The sequence below is a fragment of the Tursiops truncatus genome, chromosome 10 (genome assembly GCF_011762595.2).
Source record: "Tursiops truncatus isolate mTurTru1 chromosome 10, mTurTru1.mat.Y, whole genome shotgun sequence".
NCBI classification, from domain to species: Eukaryota; Metazoa; Chordata; class Mammalia; order Artiodactyla; family Delphinidae; genus Tursiops; species Tursiops truncatus.
In genome coordinates this window covers 8,707,185-8,728,228 of record NC_047043.1, presented here as the reverse complement: position 1 = coordinate 8,728,228, position 21,044 = coordinate 8,707,185, and the positions used below count along the sequence as shown (strand labels likewise).

Genomic DNA, 21,044 nt, shown 5'->3' with positions numbered 1-21,044 from the left:
CTGAGGGTGTGTTTCTTTGTGGCCAGGCGCACTGGTTATGAGTGCAGCCTGCAGCTCTGCCTGCCTCTTACAGCTTTTGAATGCATCCAGCTTGGGCTTCAATTTCCTCATCTAAATGAGGATTACAATAGTACTTACTTCATAGTAGTGTTTAGAGCGTTAACTGAGTTCATATGCGCAAAGCATCTGGAACATCGCCTGCCTCATAGTAAGTACTGTAAAAGTATCAGCCGCTATTGTTATTTACCATTTTAACTTAGGCCGTGGAGTTGTGTACAGCATTTTCCGTCTCTCATTTCCCAGACCATCCTCTCCTTTGGGAATGGTTACAATGCAGACCCTATGTTGTTGGCTCAGGCTTGCTCTACCCCCGTTTACAGTTCCTGATGTTTGGGATCCAGTGACTTAGGAGGTAGGTTTGTTTTTGTTTTGTACTCCATGTGTAGCCTGCAGTTCTTTCTCCCAGTACTTGTAAACCCTGATTAAATCACTGAACAGCACCACCTACAGACTTACATAACTGCATCAGGAGCATTTCCCTTGGGGATCTGCTCAAAACCCTCTGAGTCAGTTGCCCAGGGAAACAAGCTGGTGATGTCACAAGGTCCCTTCTGTCGAGCCTGAGGCAGGGCCCGGTTCTGACAACTTTGCCCAGCCTAAGCATACTCTTGTCCTCTCCAAGGCAATGCAGAGACCCTCATCCTCTCTCAGCAGTGTCTGAACTCAGGTATATTGGGGTAGTGACCACACACCTCTTCCTGATTCTTTGGCCACAGACCACTTGCTATGCTTCTTCCCTCCAAGGGAACAGAAATGCCTGTTTAAATGGAGTGTCTGGGACAGCTCTCAGTAACTCTTGGCTCTCTAGAGTATAGATAAAAAACTGCGGGGGGTGGGGGTGGGGGGAAACAACTAACTGAAACGCTGGGGCTGCTCCCTAGAGGATCAAAGGTTGTTTCAGATTTGATAGGGCCTCAGAGACCTTAGGAGCAAGATTACAACACCCTTCCCCTTTCTAAATATTTACTTCCCTCCATGCGATAAACACGCCCACAATCTCTCCCTCCTGGTCTGTCAACCTGCTTCTCATTCTCTCAAGATATATTATGGCAACTTCCTTATTCTGCCCCCAAGAAAAGAAAATACGACCATGACGGTAGGTATTTTCATTAGAGTTCTCTGGTACTTAACGATAAGGTCATTTAATCGTGCCCCGACCCAGTCAAATAGTGCAAAGTGCACTTCTTACATTGCTCCCTGCCCTCTTCAAAGCCTAAATACTGAAACATATGCAAATCTGCGGATTACCTGCTATTATCTAAGTGAAGGCATCTGAAAATCAGCAATAATCCTGTCTCCCACGTTTATCAGGAAAGGAGCCTATGAGAGAAGCAAAATTCAGCCCTGTTGGAACTCTCAATCCCAGAGGGGTGTGTTACACAGTTCTCCTTCTCTGGCCCGGCCTGCCATAGGACTTCCGCTGTCACCTGCGGAAGTACGCCAGAGGGAAGCTACTTTGAGACCGTTACAGTCCCCTGGTCAGAGCTAGCCATGACGAGGACTTCTACGTGCATATACCACTTTTTTGTTTTGAGCTGGTATATTTTCCTCAATTTTTATATCTCACAACAAGGAGAGGATCCGCGGAAATCCACAGTCTTTCTGAATGGTGGACAATGGAAGTACTTAACATTCCTTAACCTGGTAAGTCCATTCGGCTGTATCAGGAAGCAAGCTATTTGCCTGTAATATCAGTGCCTCTACACATAACACCTTTGGATTTTATCAAGTACAACATTCCAATATTTGTCTTTCTTCTTCACTGTTTGTTTGTGAGTTTTGGCATTCTCTTTTACTTGACAATTTGCTCTGAGAAACCCCATTTGGGAGTTATCCATAGCTACCTTTTGTGCTACTTGTTAAATGCTCTTTTGAAAAGAATCTTGTCTTGAAGTTCTTCTCAGATGAGCCCAAGTGGGGAACTAAACTAATGGTTTCACCATGGGACTGACTACATATGCAGGAGGAATTTTGAACTTTGCTTGGGGAAGTCTGTGAGGGAAGGCAGAGTGGTGCATGTTGCGTGGGAAGTGCAGTTTCCAGTGGAGGAATAATGCCCTTTTACAGCACACACAGACTAACAGATTTATCTAAGAAAAGCAAATACATTTTGCCATGTTCGGATCCCACTTCAATTTTTTATAGGCTCAGGCTCCATCTTAAAGGACAAATCACCCAACCAAATGGCAAATACACATTTTCAACTATTTACAAACCAATCACATCACTTGATCCTTTCTTGTCTCCCTAGCCCAGCTGACCACAATCTGATGAATGAAGTGATGAAGTGTGAATGAATGGGAGAAAAATAGGTTTTTAAAAAATGTTTTGGAAATATGTAAAATTATTTTTAGAGTTAAAAGCTAAACATGCTGCAGCCTTTGGGGATGCTAATTAAAGTTTTGAGATTTTTAACCTAAATGCAGGGTACCGTATAAACATCTGATTTCAGAAACTAGACAAAATATTCCAGTTCTTTGGCATCATAATCCTAGGCAGAGGTAATGCATGGCAAAAAAAAAAAAAAAAAAAGAAGATGACTCTCTGTAATGCTAAGGAGAGGAAATTCAGAAGGTTCAAATCAAAGCAGCCTGGAAGCTCAGCTTCCTCCTCTCTGGTAACTTGCTGGCTTTTGATTTTGAGATTTGAGCCCTGAATACAGTTCTACTGTGCCTGAAAAATATCAAGGTGATGGCTTGTTTCAATAATAGAATTTTATGAGAAAACAAGTAAATAGAAAATAACAAAAAATGATTTTGTGGAATTAGAATCACACAGTAAAAGTCTCAGCTTGATGTATCTATTAGCTTCACATTAAGAATAGTCAAGGTAAAGAGAGCAGTGTCAGCCAGGACTGATGATCTAATCAAATCCAAATTCTAGTATGGTTGTCCTCCCTCACACTAAGCATGGCTAAGAGCAGATTCATCACTGACTCCCAAACCCCATCACCCTGGCTTCTTAATTATAGCTCGGTTACATGTCCCAGAGGCACCATATTTCCAAGAATGGAAAAAGACACTCATCTGTCCAGGATACTTATTTCCTAGTGTTAACTCCCTGACTAATAGCCACCAAATCCTATGTCTTCCCTCTTACTAGGTTCATCCCTTCTTCCCCAATCTTACTGCCCCTCTCATTGTAGGTGTTTATTAGTTGGTACCTAGATGACCAGATCACCTCTTCACTGTCCTCCCATTAACAGTCCATCCGTCACTCAGATTTCAGATTAATCTTCCCAAAGAACTGTTCTGGGTTTTGTTTCGCTTCAAACATCATAAGCCTGCTTGAGAAGTGTGGTCAGCTACTCAAGAAACCACAGGGGCTCCCTCCTACCTTACAGGACCAATCTAAACTCCTGATTTAAGAGCTCACCTGCCTACTTGGCCGTCGGGCGCTCGCCTCCCTAGGAAGGTTGGTCTATTCTCCAGGAAGGCCTGTGTCTTCTCCAGTGTTGGTCCCTAGGCTTTTGCTGTCACTGTTCTACCCATATTCACACTATCCTTGAATGAAAGGCCTACCTGCTTCTACACCACCTTGCTGCTTTCACAGACCACCTGAAATCCCATATTCTCCTTAAAATCTCTGCTGAGCAACTCTAGCCCAAATTCGTTTTTTCCTTTCCCTGAATTTTTACGGCTTCTCTCAGTCTCCGCTTATTTATGTAGAGTATTGTTTTCTCATTTCCACCCACATGTGATTCTCAACATTTCAATCAAATTGTAAGTGGCTCCCAAACAGGAGTTTTGTCTCCTAAGTCTTTGCCAGCCCTGACGTTCTAGGATTCTACACTGTATTTGCCACAGTGGCTGGCGCAGATTATCCTCATAATAAAAGCTGGGTGCCTTGGTATGTTGACTGGACTTGACCTCACTTTTCTGTATTCCTCAGCAGTATAGTCTCTTCTGACATCTTCCGGCCCTTGAAATGGGCAGAGAGGGGCTTCCCTATGGCTGTTTCCTTTCTGCTGTTAGGTGTCATCCTGAAATTGTGACTTAATGCAACGTTTTCCAACTGGTGAAGATGGGTTGAATGTGTTTTAGAGGATCGATTTAAGGTCAGACTTCAAATACGTGATATCACGTGAAATACTGCGCCTTAAAATTTCTAGCTCTTGAGGTCTTGTGGGCTGATTAATGGTTGTGTTTCCTAATGACTAATTAGTGTTAACTAACGAATAATTAGTTAATGGTTGCGTTTATAAAGTCACAGAGGTCTCATAACTTGCTATAACACTCTTAAATTTATTTTATGTAAACATGTTGAAGTCAGTACCCCATCCTGCTTTCCAGGAAATTTACATCCCGCCCCTTTAAACAGCTTTCATTTCTAGTTGGCTGAATATCTGTCATGGCCCCTAAGAACAAAGTCCAACTTAATCCAAGTCAGCATTCTAAGTGGGCCCCATTTCCTCCTGAAGCTACCCCAGGGGCTTCAAAGGATTGATGCCTGGGGCATGAGGTGAGTTAGTGGGGGTGCCACTGAGGAATGGCGACCAATTCCTGCCTAGTGCCTAAGGAGAGTAAAGGAAGAAGAGGAGAGAGGTGAGTCTCTGTCTAATGAGGGAGTAAACTGACCCCAGGGAAGAGGCAGCCAATTCCCTGCTGGGAGGGAAGGCAGTATAGCTTAGTGGGCATAAGCAGGAGCTCTAGGGTCATGAGCTCTCTGGGATGGTTCCTCAGTTCCACCTCCTACTGACCCTGGTCTGGGTATTTCTTTGTCTTCTATTTACAAATCTGTCAAATAGTGCATAACCACAGAGTGACCGTAAGGGACAAAAGGACGTAAGGGAAGCACTCAGAATGGTGTAAGAAGTGGAAAACGGAATGAGGAGATAGGAGAGTGCTGGTGAGCTTCTAGCCATCTCGTCTTTCAGTACAGAAGGGATGGTGCAGAGGGGAGGGTAATTTTGGGGGACATCAGTCCCCTCACTGAGCACCATGGGTGGTAGGTCATGGATTCAGGCAAGGGTCACCCAACTGCCTCACTGCTCAAGTACTTCCCTCCACAGGCTTCACACTTCAGCTTCCCAGCTAGAGGAGGACCACTGTGGAGTCAATGCTTTCCCTATATAATAGTTGCCTAGGTGGATGCCCTCAGGCACTGGGGAAGCCCTAGAGCTAGAGTCTGCAAGCTCAGGCAGAGGGCAGTGAATCCTGCTGAATGCGGTAGCCCCCAGGAGCTGGGCAAGGAGACAAGGCAGTGCTGTGGACATCCTCGGGTGCTCACGTTGGCTCAGGCTTCCAGTGCCTGGGTCTTCCACAATGTTGTGTTCCCTCCTCTCCATCCACTCCACTTCCACCCAGGAACTGTCCCTGACCCCAGGGAATGCAAGCTGGGGAGAGGGGATAGAGGAATTTTTCAGCTACAATTGAAATCGGCTTGCAGAATTCATAAGAGTTTGCTGGGTTTTCCTCTTTTTAAAAGTAAACTTCCTTCTGAAACATGGTTAAAGGTGGTGCCTCATAACTGGGATCTCCAGGGGAGATTCTGGGCGGGCCCCTCCCTGTTTCCCTCCCCCCACTTCACCAACAGAGGCATGACATTGCCCTCCCCTCTTCATATAAAGTTGCCCAAGCCGCAGGCAGCTCTGACCTTATTATCGTCAAGCTCTCAGGATGACAACAGCCACTTCATTACATAGGTCCTCAGGGATGGCAAAGCAGGGCCAGGGGAAGAGAGATCCTTGGGGACGTTCCATCGTTCAAACTCCAAGGTAGCCCATGAACAGTGAGAAGACAGAGATCCATTTATAGTATATAGAACCCACTGCGATACTTGGGGCCAACCTTTAATTTCCATCATCGGGTTAATATATTCATCTGTGGAACTCTTAAGCTCAGCAGACTCAGAAATACACTTAACTGTCTATTCCACAAAAATGCTTAAGATCACTGTTTTTACCTCTCAGATAGTTGAAAGGATGAGGGCTGAGAGAAGGGAAGAGTCACCACCAGCACCCGAAATAAAACAGCTGTGGTTTACTGAGTAACCATGACAGCATTTTGGTAGGTTCATTGTGCACAGTATAAAGATTAGTGATCGAAGGCCTAGCTTCTGGAGCCAGACTGCCTGGGTGCCACTCACTTGCCATATGCTCTTGAGTGAGTTACCTAACTCCTCTGTGCCTCATATGTAGTGGATCTGTGGTGTGGCACACAGGTTCCCCTACCTCCTCAGCATCAAGGTACTCATTCCCCAGCTCCTGGGAGAAGGGGTGCTGGCTGCTGGTGACTCATAACTGAGCCCTCATCCCACAGCTGTCCTCAGCAGAAGGGAGCTACCTGGACCAAGGCTTGAGACCTCCCTGAGGTTGCTGCGTGCAAAGACTGGTTGACCTGGGCTACAAAGGCTGGGCTCCAGGACAACTCTGAAGGGACAGCTCAACTCCAGGGCTCCTTCGGGGATTAGCTGATCCCATGCAACTGTACTGCCCTTCCGGTTTTCCTGGTGCTCAGTCCTTCTCCCTCCCTCCCTCCCTCTTCTCATGGATGTTCTGAGAGCACTCCTCCATGAACACCCTTCAGGCAGATCTCAGCATCTCAGATTCTGTTTCCCAAGGAACCTGGCCTACAAAACGTAAAATGGTAAATGTACCGAAAAGGTTCCTCCTCTTCTGCTGCCTCTTCTTCTTCCTAATAAAGACATATTAACATAGAACCTGCCCTGGTCTGTATTATGCCTAACTTCTGGCACCTAAGAGACATTCTGTGAATGTTGGCTGCATGAATAAATGATCAGAACGTAACTCTTAACTGGTAAGAGCCACTTTCTAGAGAACCCCATCCCACCCGTAAGACAGCCTACCGCACGGCCATCCTACTGCTACACTGAAGCCAGCTGTTATCAGCTATACAACACTGGCTAAGCATTCTTACAAATCTTCCTTCCAACCTGTCCCTCAATGTTCTTAGTTTCTTCTCTTTATTTTCTTGTGTTCTTCATATCAGTTCTTCTCCCATGTTCTTGATCTCATTCTTTCATCTGTTTCATAAGCTCAATGCACGTGAATAATGTCTGAAATATAATATTACATATAATATAGATATATTTGACAAACTTCCTCTACCTGTCCCAGATGCCACCACCCTTACCACCACAGTTATACAAAATGCTCATCACAATGAGTCCCCATTTGCTATTTTATTCTGAATTAATCTCCACTGCAAGTGTTGCATCATTCTGAAGGCGAGACCTGAGAAAGTCCCGGCCTGTCTGAGTCAGGCACAGAGAGCTGAGCTGGGCGTTGGATTACTTGACTCATTCAGTCAGAGTTGTAATGTCTTGCTCAGGAAACTTGTGGAATCTCCCTCTCTGGAATTATTTTTAAATGAAGAAATTCTCATTTCCTGGGATAGTTTAAGAGGATTCTGGCTTAGAGCAAGGAAAATAAACTTGACGACTTAGAAAGGTTAAGCTTCTGTGTTTTCAAGATTGTTGTGAATTTTGTGAAGACATATGAATGTAAAAACGAAACATCCTTTAGCTATGGTTTCTCAAGTTGCACTAGTTATTAAAAAAATGTAAATTAAGCTCTCCCAGGTGGGAAGTTTGTCAGCTAGCAACAAAAATGGAAGACAGCTAACAATCTTAGATCAGCAGTATTTCAGAAGAAAGGACAGATGGAATTAGGGAAGAACTGGTAGAAAAAAATTAAATTAGACAGCAGCAACTCTGAAGTAAACCCTGACCAAGAAGATACCGTTAACTCTGCTTTTCTGAGCGGCCCAAATAGTTGAGAAATGTAAACAGTAATTTTGCTGTAAGAGTCGTAAAAGAAGGCCAGTTGTTGCTATCTTCTTTCAATGCTACTCTATTAGTTTGCTGGGGCTGCCATAAAAACGTACCACAGACTGGGGAGCTTACACAACAGAAACTTCCTCAGAGTTCTAGAGGCCAGAAGTCCAAGATCAAGTTGTTAGCAGGGCTGGTTTCTACAAGCCTCTCTCCTTGGCTTGTGGATGGCTGCCTTCTCCCTGTGTCTTCACGTGGTCTACCCTCTGTGTGGGTCTGGGTCCTAATCTCCTCTTCTTCTAAGGACACCAGTCCTACTGGATTAGGGCCCACCCTACTGTCCTCATTTTAACTTAATCACCTCTTTAAAGATCCTGTCTCCAAATACAGCCACTTCCTGAGGTACTGAGGGTTATAACTTCAAATATGAATTTTGGGGGCATACAATTCAGTCCCTAACAGCTGCCATTTTCCCCCTTGACTATTCCTTCTGTGAGTGTCTTATAAACATCCCCGTGTACTGTCCTTAGAGAATGAGCAGACCAGTGTCTGGTTTTGTGAGCTGATGCAAACCTGCCCTTGAGGCCCTGCAGGAGGCCTCCCCATTGAGTAAGCCCATGCCACCTCCCTCTCCTTGCTCGCCAGCTCTGCTGTGTGGATCCTCTATGCCCTAGTTCTCGCCTGTTTATTTCTTTTGGCAACACCCTAGCGCCCCCCCCCGGGCTCCTATGCAGGGGCTCATAAATATTCCTTGTTGACACAGATGATGGCGCATCAACGTGGGTTAACATCGATGGAGACAAGGCTGCCTCACGCACACAGCTGGCATCTCTCCAAAGTGACATATGCCTGTGAAATAACGTGTGAGCTGAGGGGAGAGGGGGAGAAGTGATTGGCAAGTTTGTGGTGTGGAGCAAATTTTTATCGGTGAAGGAGAAGCCATGGAGGCTCTGAGTAATGTGTTCTTTCCCCAGTCCAATTTCCACATTCTGCGACTGGGAAAGGCAAGAGAAAGTCAGGACGAGCTTGACTCATGCTGACGCTAGGAAGCTCTCGCTAAGGAAAGCGGTCACAGGGACTTCACATGCTGGGTGGAGGCGGCCTCTCCCCAAGGAGGGAAAACCTGGCAGGCACTCAGCGCTCAGTGGGAGATTAATTGCTGTGTGGATTAATTGCTGTGTTGATAGAAAGGTGCAGGCCTCCTCACTGGGGCCCAGGCCCCTCGTCTGCCCTTCCTAGCTCCAGCAGCTGCCTGCTATGGCCTCAGGGGTGAGCTGAGAGCTGCTGGGGAAGAAGGGGAGAGAAGGAGACTTCTCCTAGCATTCAGTGCAAAGACTGCACTCCAATTCTGCAGCGCTCAGCGCTCAACGGCAAAAGTAAACGACGAGTATTGGGGTGGCAGCCTCTTCATGGCATTTAAAACTGTAGCCCACCCTCCCTGGAATGGCCCCTTCTGGCTTGAAGCTTCCTCCTCCCTCAGGGCCATGGGGTTCTTGCACATTCCTGATTTTCTACCATCTGATCATTCTTTGCTACTTTGCTTCCCCCTTAGCCCTTCTGTCCCTTAGAGGAGGGCATTTCCTCAGCATTCGCTTCCCACTTCTCTCCTCTTCCCTTTGTCCTCTCTTTAGAAACCTCATCCCACCATGTGGGCTCATCTCCGCAGCCCCGCCTCCCTGGAGGCTACCAGGTCTGCATTTCCAAATGGAAGTTCCTCTAGGCAAGTGGTTCTCAACCTTGGCTGCCCTGATTACAATCACCTGGGAGAATGTTTTAAGATCCTGAAGGCTAGGCTGCACCCCCAGACTCATTAAATTAGAATCTTTGGGAGTGAGAATCAGGCATCGGTATTTTTTGAAGTCATTTTTAATTCTCCCACCTGGAGATAATGGTCTCTTTTTCTGAACTCCCACAGTGCTTTATCCTTATTCTTAGAAACCTGACACGTCACATGGTGTGTGTGGTTTTTTTAAAGTCTGGCTCAAGAAGCAGACTTTGGGTTTCAAATCCTGGCCTTGATATTTATCAACCATTAGACTTTAGACAAGTTTATTTATCTCTCTGTGCCTCAGTTTCCTCATCTGTAAAATGGGAAGTGGGGAAGGAATAATAGGACTTACCTCATAAGGTTGTTGTAACAAATTAAAAGCTTAGATCAGTGGCCAGCACATAACAAGAAACCAATAAAAGCCAGCTATTACAAAAAAAAAAAGTCAGCTATTATAGTTTTGAGTAGTCAGTAAGATTTTTAAGTGATAAATTTATGTCTAATGCAGTGGTTCTAGAACTTTAGCATATACACAGAGCACCTGGGAGTTTATTGAAAAACAAATTCCTGGGCCCCATTCCCAGAGATTCTGATTCCATAGTCTGGGGTGGGGCTGAGGGCCTGCATTTCTAACAAGCTTTGGGGTGATGCTGGTACTGCTGGTCTGAGGACCCCCGTGGGGACCTCGCTGGCCTAATCCACCTCTGTGTCCTCTCCTGCCCACCCTTCAGCCTGAGGAGTGGCAGGAGGCCAACCCTGCGAGAGGTTTCCTAGGGTTCAGAGCTCAGAGCTTGTTCCCCAAAAGCCGACTTGGTTGATCATTAGTCCAGATGCCCAGGTTCCAGAACTTGTCTGACTCAGACTCACAGCAGAGTCCAGGCTGTTCCTTTTATACCAGTCAGAGCTTTCAAGGAATAGGATTGATTCTGAAGCAGTAACTCAAAACCAACTCCAACTCTGTACTCTTGTGACCCTTAAATTAGAAGCCGTGGGTTTGTGGAACACTGTAAGAATGCACAAAGTCTGTTCTGATTGTGATCTTGTGTCCTTGAAAAAGGCCCTGCTTCTTTTTTACCTGCAAGGCCCTCAGGTACCTAGAGATGCACCCGAGCCCACGGCTTGCTGTGTAGCCCTGTGGATTTACATCACTCCCTCACACAGACTGTCTCTGTGAGGTCCTCAGAGGCCTTCTCCTCTGGCTTCTCCCTCAGCAAGGCAAGGTGCCATGTTGTGGGTCTCCCTCAGGAGAGCACAGAGCTCCTTCATGGGGCTCTTGACGCTGATTCTGGCTTCTCTAATGAGATTGCAACACTAGGCACTTAAACATTTTTTTCTTCCTAGGAAGAGGCCAGAATATATCTACCATTGTGTCTGGTGCTCTGCCCTTGTGCTGTTTATCTGGCTTTTCCCACCTCTGGGCAGCCAAGCTATCTATCTCATTACATTCTCCTTTTAAGCTGACTCTATTCTGTTTCCATTTTAGCTCAAGTCCATTATGCTAAATACTGTACACATTATTATCCCCTAAACAACTTTACACAATCGGTTTTAGTGATCAAGGTCAGGGCCCAGCAAGTTGCAAGACCAACCTTCGAACTGGCTCCCAACCGAAACAGCCAGCGGCCCCTCCTTCTCAAATCAACACTGCTCCCAGAGGGATGGTGCTTCATGTCAGTGAAGAATGTATTAATTAAAGGAAATGAAAAGGTCCTCATTTGTTGTAATGAATTTAGCTCTTGCAGGCCCTTTTCTACGGGGTGGCCTGTCTGGAAGATGTGCTGAAAAGAGCTAAAGGGAAAAAAGACATTAAGTTCATAACAGCCTTCAGAGACCTGCTTTTCACCACGCTGGCTTTTCCGATATCTGCAGTAAGTTTACAAAGATGTGCAGGTAATATAATACACATGTCATATGGACTGACACTTCTCCTGGGCAGCGAGGAGCCCATTATTATAATCCAGGGCAACTGCATTTGCATAAATGGCCTGAGGACTGCATAGCACTGCCCAGTGTCTTCGGGAAATAAGGCACATTAACTGACAAGATTTATCATTAGCTTTTGTACCTTTGTGAACGTTTGATACAAGATCCTTATTACTGCCTAACAGGGAAGTCTGAAGGACTTTTCTTAACCAAAATACAACTGCGATGACCTTGGCTCCATCAGGGTGATGGGAATGGAGGCTGCTGAGGAGGCAGATGACTAATATCCCTTTCATACATCTTGTTTCACTTGCTGCAATAAGCATTTGTTACTTCTGCAAGTGGAAACCATTAAAAAAAAAGGTATGAAAACTTTCAAAGTTGACACTTTGAAATGGAGGAGAGAGAGGCTGTTTGAAATATCTGGTGTGGGACACATGGCGGGTGACTCACGCATTTTGTGGAACGAATGGACATTGGGAAGAAGCAAGACATATATATGCAAGGGACAGTCGGCTTGTTGCTGATACTGTCCACATTTCTACAACATTGCGCATGTTTTCATTCATTAGTTAGAATGGAAACAAACTGAGACCAGGCACACGGGCTGCCCAGCAGGGCCTATAATTAGAAATGATTACCTCTTTCTACCCGTCATCATTCCACTTCCCATGGTATTGAGACCTCAAACTTAAATCCAAAATGAAACTCTCCAAACACTAATAATGAGCTCTCAGATAACGGAGTGAGTACTGGCATTCCAGTTTTACTCTGCAGGACACCTCCTCCTCCACCCCCAAAAATCTTCTAAAGAGGCTAAGTTTTTTTTGTATCAGTGGAGTTTATTCATTGTTTAAGACTTAGAAATTGAGCCTTTGGAATTTAAGAAGATCGTTAGAAGATTAATAGTTATTTTTTCCCATCTCTCCACTGATTTTGTAGCATGGAAGACAGACACTTTGAAAAGACAGCCAAGGGGTACAAGAGGATGGGGATCAATCCAAAGTTCTGAGCAATAAGGAGATCCAACTCTCGTTAACTAGCTTGTGAATTACCCTGGGAGCTTGTCACCTATCCTCGCCCCAGCCTTCCTGCTTCCCCTTGCCATGCCTATTTAGAGAGTGGGCAACGCAAGTGGAAGACTCAAGCCATGCCATGTGGCTGCTCTCAGCACTCCTGGTAAAGCTCAGAGAAGAGAGAAGTCATTGGTTAAAATGAAATGGTCTGCGAATCCTATTTATCTACATCCTCTCTGCCTGCCACAATGACAAATAATTGATCCCTAACTCTCTGAAATCCCCAGAGACTGGGTAGTGTAATTCTACAATAAATAATTTTTTCCTTCATTTAGTATTTCATTATGTATATATAGGAATGTATCTTTAAAACTGGCATCTATTTTTATTTTGCTACGTTTCCTTGATTATCTTAGGAAGCACTCACTGAAGATAAACCTAATGATACTATTGTTGTGTTCTATTTTCCAGTTTGTATTTTTGTCATTCTGGATCCTCTTTCTCTACGATCGAGAACTCGTTTACCCTAAGGCCCTAGATGGTATCTTTCCAGTGTGGTTGAATCATGCAATGGTGAGTGAAAGGAAAATTTAGTGAATACAGAACGGCAATAACCTCTGTTCTGAGAACTCCAAGTGCCTTATTTATGTTTCCAAACTGCTCCTCAACCCCCAAAATCCCGTTCACTCCTCCCTCTTCATCCCGTCGCTATTTATTTAAAGAACACTTTGAGAATACGAAATGAACAAAAAGCGGTGCTGTAACTGGAGATACAGAGAGCAGATGGGATGTCCAGGCAAGACTCTTTGCCAAGTTGCTTATGAAGTTATTGAAAAGACATGAAACCATAAGGGCAAGCAAACTCTTGGAGCCTGCAGTCCTGAAAGAGAAGTAACTTCAGCAAATAACATGTAATGAATTCCTATCTAGGAATGGAATCAAGCAAGCTTTAAAAATAATCCACCCTGGATGTTAACTAGACTTGTGGTGGTGAACATTTTGCAATACATACAAATATCAAATCATTATGTTGTACACCTGAAACTAATATGCTATACGTGTCAATTATAGCTCAAAAAAGTCCACCCAAATGTCCAAAGAATAACTCACGGCTCAGAAGCAGCTTCTTAGCTAACACTTGATCACAACTATTTATCACAGATGATTTACACATTTCTGTTTCCCATTTGGGTTTTTATTCATGTATTTATTTTTGAGGGGCTGAAGAGTAACCAGAACCTGTTCTGAGTTATTCAGGGCACTGTATCTGAATACCAGTAACAGTGGCCTGGACAAGCAGAGCTGGAGCAGGATTGTCCAGGCCTTGGATGAAGGAGGTCTGAGTCATCAGCACCACACGCACAGAGTAATCAAAGTACTTGCTCCGCTTCTCAATATTTACAAATGTATTTCCACATTAGTCAGGAATTCAGAAGGAGGTCTGAGAGTCTGTGAAGCCAATGACATTTAAAAACCAGGGGGGGGCTTCCCTGGTGGCGCAGTGGTTGAGGATCCGCCTGCCGATGCAGGGGACACGGGTTCGTGCCCCGGTCTGGGAAGATCCCACATGCCGCGGAGCGGCTGGGCCCGTGAGCCATGGCCGCTGAGCCTGCGCGTCCGGAGCCTGTGCTCTGCAACGGGGGAGGCCACAGCAGTGAGAGGCCCGCGTACCGCAAAAAAAAAAAAAAAAACAAAAAAAAAAAACCAGGGGGAAGTCACAAGGGAGTAGCATATCAAGGCTCCTCAGGTTCACAGACTTTCTTCTACCTCCAACTTTTCCACTGTCTTAAAACTCACATTGTTACCAATTTGGAAAAGCAGCTCAGTCCACCATGTGCCCTGCCCCCCACCCCTCAGAAAAACGTACTTTCACTTTAAATATGTGCTCAGTGAGATACTAATTAATTAACTAAGGTATACAAGTTCCGATCTCATTTAGAGTTCAGGACCAAAAACTATATATTTAATAAGTCCTACCTCCCCGAGACCCGTCCTACCAGCTTCTTTTTGTCAGATCACCTCCTCATCTTCCCAGTTTCCCATTAACGTTGATCTGAAACCCCTACACAGGGAATACTGTGGCTTTTTATGGCACTTAGACTATATTAAGTATGTTCCTCAAATAGGAGCCCATTTAATTCATACAACTTTCTTTAGATAACAATTACAATCCTGAATTTTTCCAAATTAAAAAAATAAAAACTCTAAAAGGTTAAGTGATTTGCCTGGGGCCACTGAGCTCATAATTCACTCTTCCTTGCCTTGTACTATAGTAAGTGCAGAACTTGTGGTTCAGTCTAGTTTCATAATTCACCAGGCAATCAAAAAGGATGTCACTGCTTGATTAACAAAGCAAAGTGAGAATTCTCACTTAAAAAAATCCAAAATCCCCATCTGTATGCTAATAAGCCAAAACCCTACTTAAGAAAATGAAGTGATTTGGGACAACTGACTGAGCTGGATGTTACTAAAATAAAAAGGCAGAGTATTGAAAGTGTCTTTTATTTGGAGCCAAACACATATATCAAATACCTTTTCAAGGTTTTGTTAGCTCAGCTAGTAGTTTTCCTACAACTATTACAAGCTTCCTACCTCTTTGGGGTACCATTTCCACATGGAAGTAAGATTAGATTTCTTCCAAATAGTTGTGATGGTGATGCCCAGCATTTGTGACCTTGCTAAACAGCCATATGGACTTTTGGTAATTTTGGAAGCAGATAGCTTGATAATGTATGTCATATCGATCAGTTAATTAGCAAGGCAGATGATATACAACAGAGAACATAAAATATTTGTGTGCCTTCACAGCCTGGGGGTTTCTTTTGACCCTGCTCTCTGCCTTTTGGTCAATCAAGTAACCTGAATCCCTTAGAGAGAAGGGGCTAGGGTCCAAAAATGTGGAACGACAGTGAAAAAGAGAAAAGAAGAGGCAACCTGCCTTGGGTCAGACACAGACTCTTCTGTGATTCTGTTAATTTAACTGGAGAAGCTCCCAATGGAGCCATTTCTAGTGAAAATGTTGGCATCAGCAAAACCAGCATTGGGTGCTCCTAACGGGGTCATCCCCAAACGTCCATGCTTCCGTATGGTGTCTGCTCCAAATCCAGTGTGCTCATGACTGCATCTCATCTCTCTTCCCCAAACTGTGTCCCTTACTCTGGACATTTTCTGTCCTCACTATCAAATACTCCTGGTCTATTACCTCAAGGAATGCTCTCTGTTGACTTTTTAAATACTAGTATAAAAGAATATGGAAATGGCTGTTACTGGGTTAATTTGTTGACACTTTCTGCATTTTAACAGTGTCCTTCCACGACAACTCAAATGAGTAAATACCCAGAAACCACCACTGTGGCAGCCAAAGTGAGGATGGGAGGTCACTGGTACTAGTTGCTTCCATGTAGGGCTGGGCCTGATCTTAAAATGAATCACTTCCTGTATTGCTCCTTTTTTTCTTCCACAATATAAGAATTATTGCTGTACACAGCCAGCGTCATACTTTCCTGAAGGTTCTTTCATTTCACAACAGTCTTTATGTTTACTATTCTAGCCTTAGCTCTGGAATATTCTCCCTGTTGCCATTTGCATTGCTGCCCTGGGTTTTATGAGTAGGATTTGTCAGATTAAGAAATACCACTCTCCCCTTTGACACAGTGTAGTTCTAAAACCTTCATGATTCATCAAGTCTTTGGGCTCCTCCCAACCCAACCCTTCTAGCTCATTCTAGACTTGCCGTTGCAGTAGATCGTTCAAAGCTGACTATCAACTCTAATGGACATTTTTCTATCCTTGTTATATATTCAAACCAAACAGTAACATCAGTGTAATATTTGCATCAACCGTGGGCAGGCTGCCTTATTTAAAGTAGATCAACCGGACTGTTTTATTGCTAAGCTGTTCTCCAGTCTTCAAGAAAGAAGGGAAAGAATAGCAAAGTACTCCTCCAGGTTTTGCCAGGAAAACATTAACTCCTCAGGCATTATCTAAATGACTACTCAAGATAGAACCAGAACAGACAGATTCAAACAGCAGGAAGAGGACTCAGTAACGGAGGAAACGCTCAGATCCTAACCTGAAGGGAGCTGGGGGAACTTATTTCTCCGGAAGTCAACCTAAACCATTCAGGTTTCCCTAAAGGAGAGGGAAGAGATCAGAGAACCCCCCCAGAGGCCCTCTACATTTGAGATCAGTACACGATTATTGAGCAAGTGCATACGAGCACCTTATAAACTACCGAGGACTGCATAAATAGTTACGATCACGTAAGACTCTCAATCCATGATCACAGAGCTTTAGAACTGGAAAGGCTTCATTTATATTAATGGAGATTTCAAAACAATCTGCTCTTAAGAGACAGGCCTTGGCTCTTTAAATCGGAGCAAATACCAAATCCAGCCACCTAGTTATTGAATGTGTTGTCATTTATTCACTTGAAATAAAATAATGATTAAGTACCGGCTATAAGGGTTAACACCAAGATGGACATTTGACAAGGGTTTTGACTTCTGGCAACCTTAAATCTGGTGGAGCCTAGTTTACACACACAACGTTGAAATAATACAAATAACAGTTAATGCTAATACAAGACATTGACATAGATGGTGTCATGCAGCGGTATGTTATTATTGCCAAGTGAATGACATAGACAGGAGGGCTGCTATGCCCCTTGTGTCCCAGCCTGGCTGTGACAGGCATGTGGGTCACGATTGGACAACCTGGAAGGCCTTTTAGCCCTCTCTGGGGGCTTGCTGGGGAGTCAAAATGTCAAGGGAAACTCTAAACCTTCCAGTTTCTTCCTCACTCACAGTATGCCACATGTTGTCCATCACTAAATTCAGGCCCCAGTCTCAGATTTTTCTCTCCCACCCGTAAGCTTGGTGTGAAACTGTTGGGCGGCTAGGCAGAGGTAGGTGAGTCCTAATGAGTAAAGAAGGTCACCTGTGGGGACATCAGCATCAAAAGGCCCCCCTTTGTCCTCAACGTTACAAACCCCTCGCCCATGCCTCCTTGGTTCTTTACCCCAGCGCTTCTGGGCAGAGAGGACCCACAGTCTAGATATCTCTGGATAGCTCAGTGGTTTTCAGCCTTTAGGAAACAGAACACTTTGTGAATCTGAGGAAATCTATGAACACTTTCCCAAGGAAAGCACAAATAACCATAAAATTTTGTGTACAATCTTAGCAGGTTCATAGACCCTCAAAATTCCATTTATGGACCACAGGTTAAAATCTCCTGACATAACTGAACATATACTTGAAAACTGGGCCCCCAGATGAGTTCTAATGCTGAGTTCAAATAAAAAATACACAATCAAGAATTATTCATGGGGTGACAAGAGAAATTTGAGATATGATTCCCAACCTCAAGAAGCTTAAATTATAGTTTTATCTATATACATACTCCCACCCAGTCTTTTAACTTGCTGTAAGTAGAGGCTGTGTTCTGAAGGAACTCTGGCAGAACATTTGCCACAGTTAAAAACAGCCCCCCGCCCCTCCAGTATTATCCCCCAGAAAGTCCATGTCTGAAAAGGAAGAGGGTCCTGGTCAGGGTTCCTATGGGGAACTCCACCTCCCATCTACTTCTGTTTCCACATGATATAAGACAACAGCCAGAGTATGTTCTGCTGATACAGCAGCGTCCCGGCCCATGTCACTCACAGGGTGGTAAGTGAAATCCTTTGGAGGCTTGGTCTAAGTCTGCAGACGTGCTGTGCTTGTGCTCGGTATAGATCTGGAATGCAGAGCCATCAGGATTTACTGAATATCTGGCAAGAAAAAAAAGGGAGATAAGATTATTAGCTTAAGACACAGGGGAGGTATGGATAGAGATGGCAGGGGAGGTGCAAGGATTGTGGAGAAGGAAATTGTTTTGTCTGGACATGTTTGAGATGTCAATTAGACAACAAACTTTAGATGCAGAATAGGCAGCTGGACATATAAGCCTAGGGGAGATTGCTGGACTGGTGACGTAAATTTGGCTGTCTTCATTACAAAGATTGTTTTTAAAGTTAAATAAGATCACCTAGGGAGTAAGTATGGTTAGAGAAGATATCCCAGAGCTAAGCCTTAGAACATTCCAACTTTCAGTACTTGGGAGGAAAAACAGGAGAATTCAACAGAGGAGATTGAAAAGGAGATGCCAGTGAGTTAGGAGGAAATCCAGTGCAGTTTAGTCTCCTGGAAGTCAAGTATATAAATGTTTCAAGAGGAAGTCTTCTACGTCAAAAGCTGCTGAGAGGTCAAGTAAGAACGACACTGTAAGATGATCATTGCATTTGCAGTAATGAACTCTCTGGTGACTTGTACAAGAGCAGTTTGTTTGTTTGTTTGTTTTGCTGTACGCGGGCCTCTCACTGTTGTGGCCTCTCCTGCCGTGGAGCACAGGCTCCAGACACGCAGGCTCAGCGGCCATGGCTCACGGGCCCAGCCACTCCGCGGCATGTGGGATCTTCCCGGACCGGGGTACGAACCCGTGTCCCCTGCGTCGGCAGGCGGACCCTCAACCACTGCACCACCAGGGAAGCCCAAAAAGAGCAGTCTGACTGGGGGGAGGGGAGAGCCTTGGTAGTGCTGTATGTATTAGTTTCCTGCTGCTACTGTAACAAATAAACGCAAACTTAAATGGCTTAAAGCAATACAAATTATCTTACAGTTGTAGATGTCAGAAGTTCAAAATGGGTCTCATGGGATAAAATCAAGGTGTCAGCAGAGCAGCATTCCTTCTGGAAGCTCTAGAGGAGAATCTGTTTCCTTCCCTCTTCCATCTACAGTCTGTCTGCCTTCTTTGATTCACGGTCTCTTCCTCCTTCATATCTGTTGTACCATTAAATTCTAAAATCTTCTCTGGCCGTTTTCTACCCTAGACCAAGTCCACATTAGAAAGAGAAACGATGACTGCCAACAATGACCAGAAAATGGTGCTGGGAAATAACTTGTTACGTGACTCTAGAGAGGGAAGAGCTGCCCTAGCTAAGCCGACCGCGTACCACAGGAAAGATCCTTTCTCAGAGCATTGCTCTAAATCTCTGAGCAAGAATGAAGATAGAATCATTTATCAGACCCTGATATTTACTTGGATTTTTTTTTCAGGTTTAATCACTACAGTGTTATAAAGAGTTGCCCTCTTGTTTTAAAACACTTTATTCATTCCATTCGCTTCCTAATCTAAGGTAGGTTAGACTCTCCAGTGGCACTGGAGAAACACTGGGTTAAATGAATGCTTAAAGCTCAGCAGAGAAGTCAGAAGCTAAGCTGGATTAGGAAGCAGAGTTAGCTGGGTAAGGACAACAAAGCCATCTTGCCCCTCAGGAAGTCTTAAGGTAAACACAGGAGATTCTGATAATGAACTGCCAAAGGATTGCCAGTCCACTTAAGGTTTTATGTAACTAGAACCAAGCAATCACAGTGCCCGCTTTCTTCATCTCTTGAGGGCAGAAACCAGAATGGTGGAAGTATATCTTTTTTAAAAAAAAAATCCCAGTTCTGAGAATTTCCAGTGTGTGCTGAAGAGCAGCTTGCTTTTACGATTCCATTATCCAGTAAATACATCCCAATTTCAAAATCAAAGTCAAAGGTTTTTAATGATCAAAACCTATACATGTCTTCTAAGAAGTTACTGGGAATTTGAATAATTGAAATCATTCGGTGTCCTTGAGGGTTCCCTAGCAGGTCTCCCCTCCTGTGTGATGTAATTAGTCCCCACTTCCATGGCAACCACGGGTAATACTACCAACAGGAAGAATGACTTTATGCTGGAGAATAACCAAGGTGGAGAAACTCACAAGAGAAGATCCTAAGCCTCTCTGATATACCAAAAGAAATAAAATCTAAGTGGGTAGGAGAGGGCAAGAGTCCCATGATCTCAGAGCAGAAGTGAAAATGCCCACGAGAAGCCTGGTGGAGGGTGTGAGAGCCTTCTCCACAGATTTGAATGGACATCCCCTTCCTGATTAGGGAGCCAGCACAGAAAAGCCCCCTTCATGCTTCTAGTTACTTCATAACCCCACAGGCAGACACTCTGACAGCTGCAGAGTCCCGCCCTTGAACAGGGAGCTGCTGACAGGCTCTCAACCAGCTCTACATCTTTTTCCCTGGTCTCTTTTATCTTCTCTGCCTACAGAGCAACCACTTGTGCCTAATTGGGAATTGAGCTTTTCCAAGTCCTCTAATCTTACTCTCACCTCCAGGTCCTTGGATTATCAGCCAGTAGATGATTTCTAGTCTGCTTTATTCCACTTGCCCACATATTATCCACCCATCACATGGATTCCTAGCTCTCACATGCTTATGTCCTAAGTTTTGAATTCTCAGCCCTGCCCTTCATTCCTCTCAATCCGATGGGCACAGTCATTAATATATAGGTACCTGCGTTCTCAACTGCTTCCTAAATCTCAACAACTCTTCCAACCTACCACCAGCCTTACTTATCAGCTTCATCCTTTTTCTATCACCTTCATGTATTCACTAGACTCATTTATTTTCTCTAAAAGTTTATAATTAGAGCAAAGCTAAAGAAGAGTGAGAACATGGGACCAAGAATGA

General features: G+C 44.4%; 1 protein-coding gene across 2 annotated transcripts in view; it reads left to right on the top strand.

Moving 5' to 3' along the window:
• The first annotated feature begins 634 nt into the window (after positions 1 to 634).
• ADTRP (androgen dependent TFPI regulating protein) overlaps positions 635 to 21,044 on the top strand; it is a 70,499-nt gene continuing 50,089 nt past the window's right edge. The window contains exons 1-4 of one of the 2 annotated variants that reach the window (XM_019945231.3): positions 635 to 727; positions 1,372 to 1,704; positions 11,296 to 11,430; positions 12,973 to 13,074. In XM_019945231.3, the coding sequence (XP_019800790.1) occupies positions 1,552 to 1,704; positions 11,296 to 11,430; positions 12,973 to 13,074 (390 nt within the window). In that variant the 5' untranslated portion in view covers positions 635 to 727; positions 1,372 to 1,551. Of the gene's footprint in view, positions 728 to 1,099; positions 1,157 to 1,371; positions 1,705 to 11,295; positions 11,431 to 12,972; positions 13,075 to 21,044 lie in introns of both variants that reach the window. The other variant, XM_073810330.1, reaches the window with a different exon arrangement.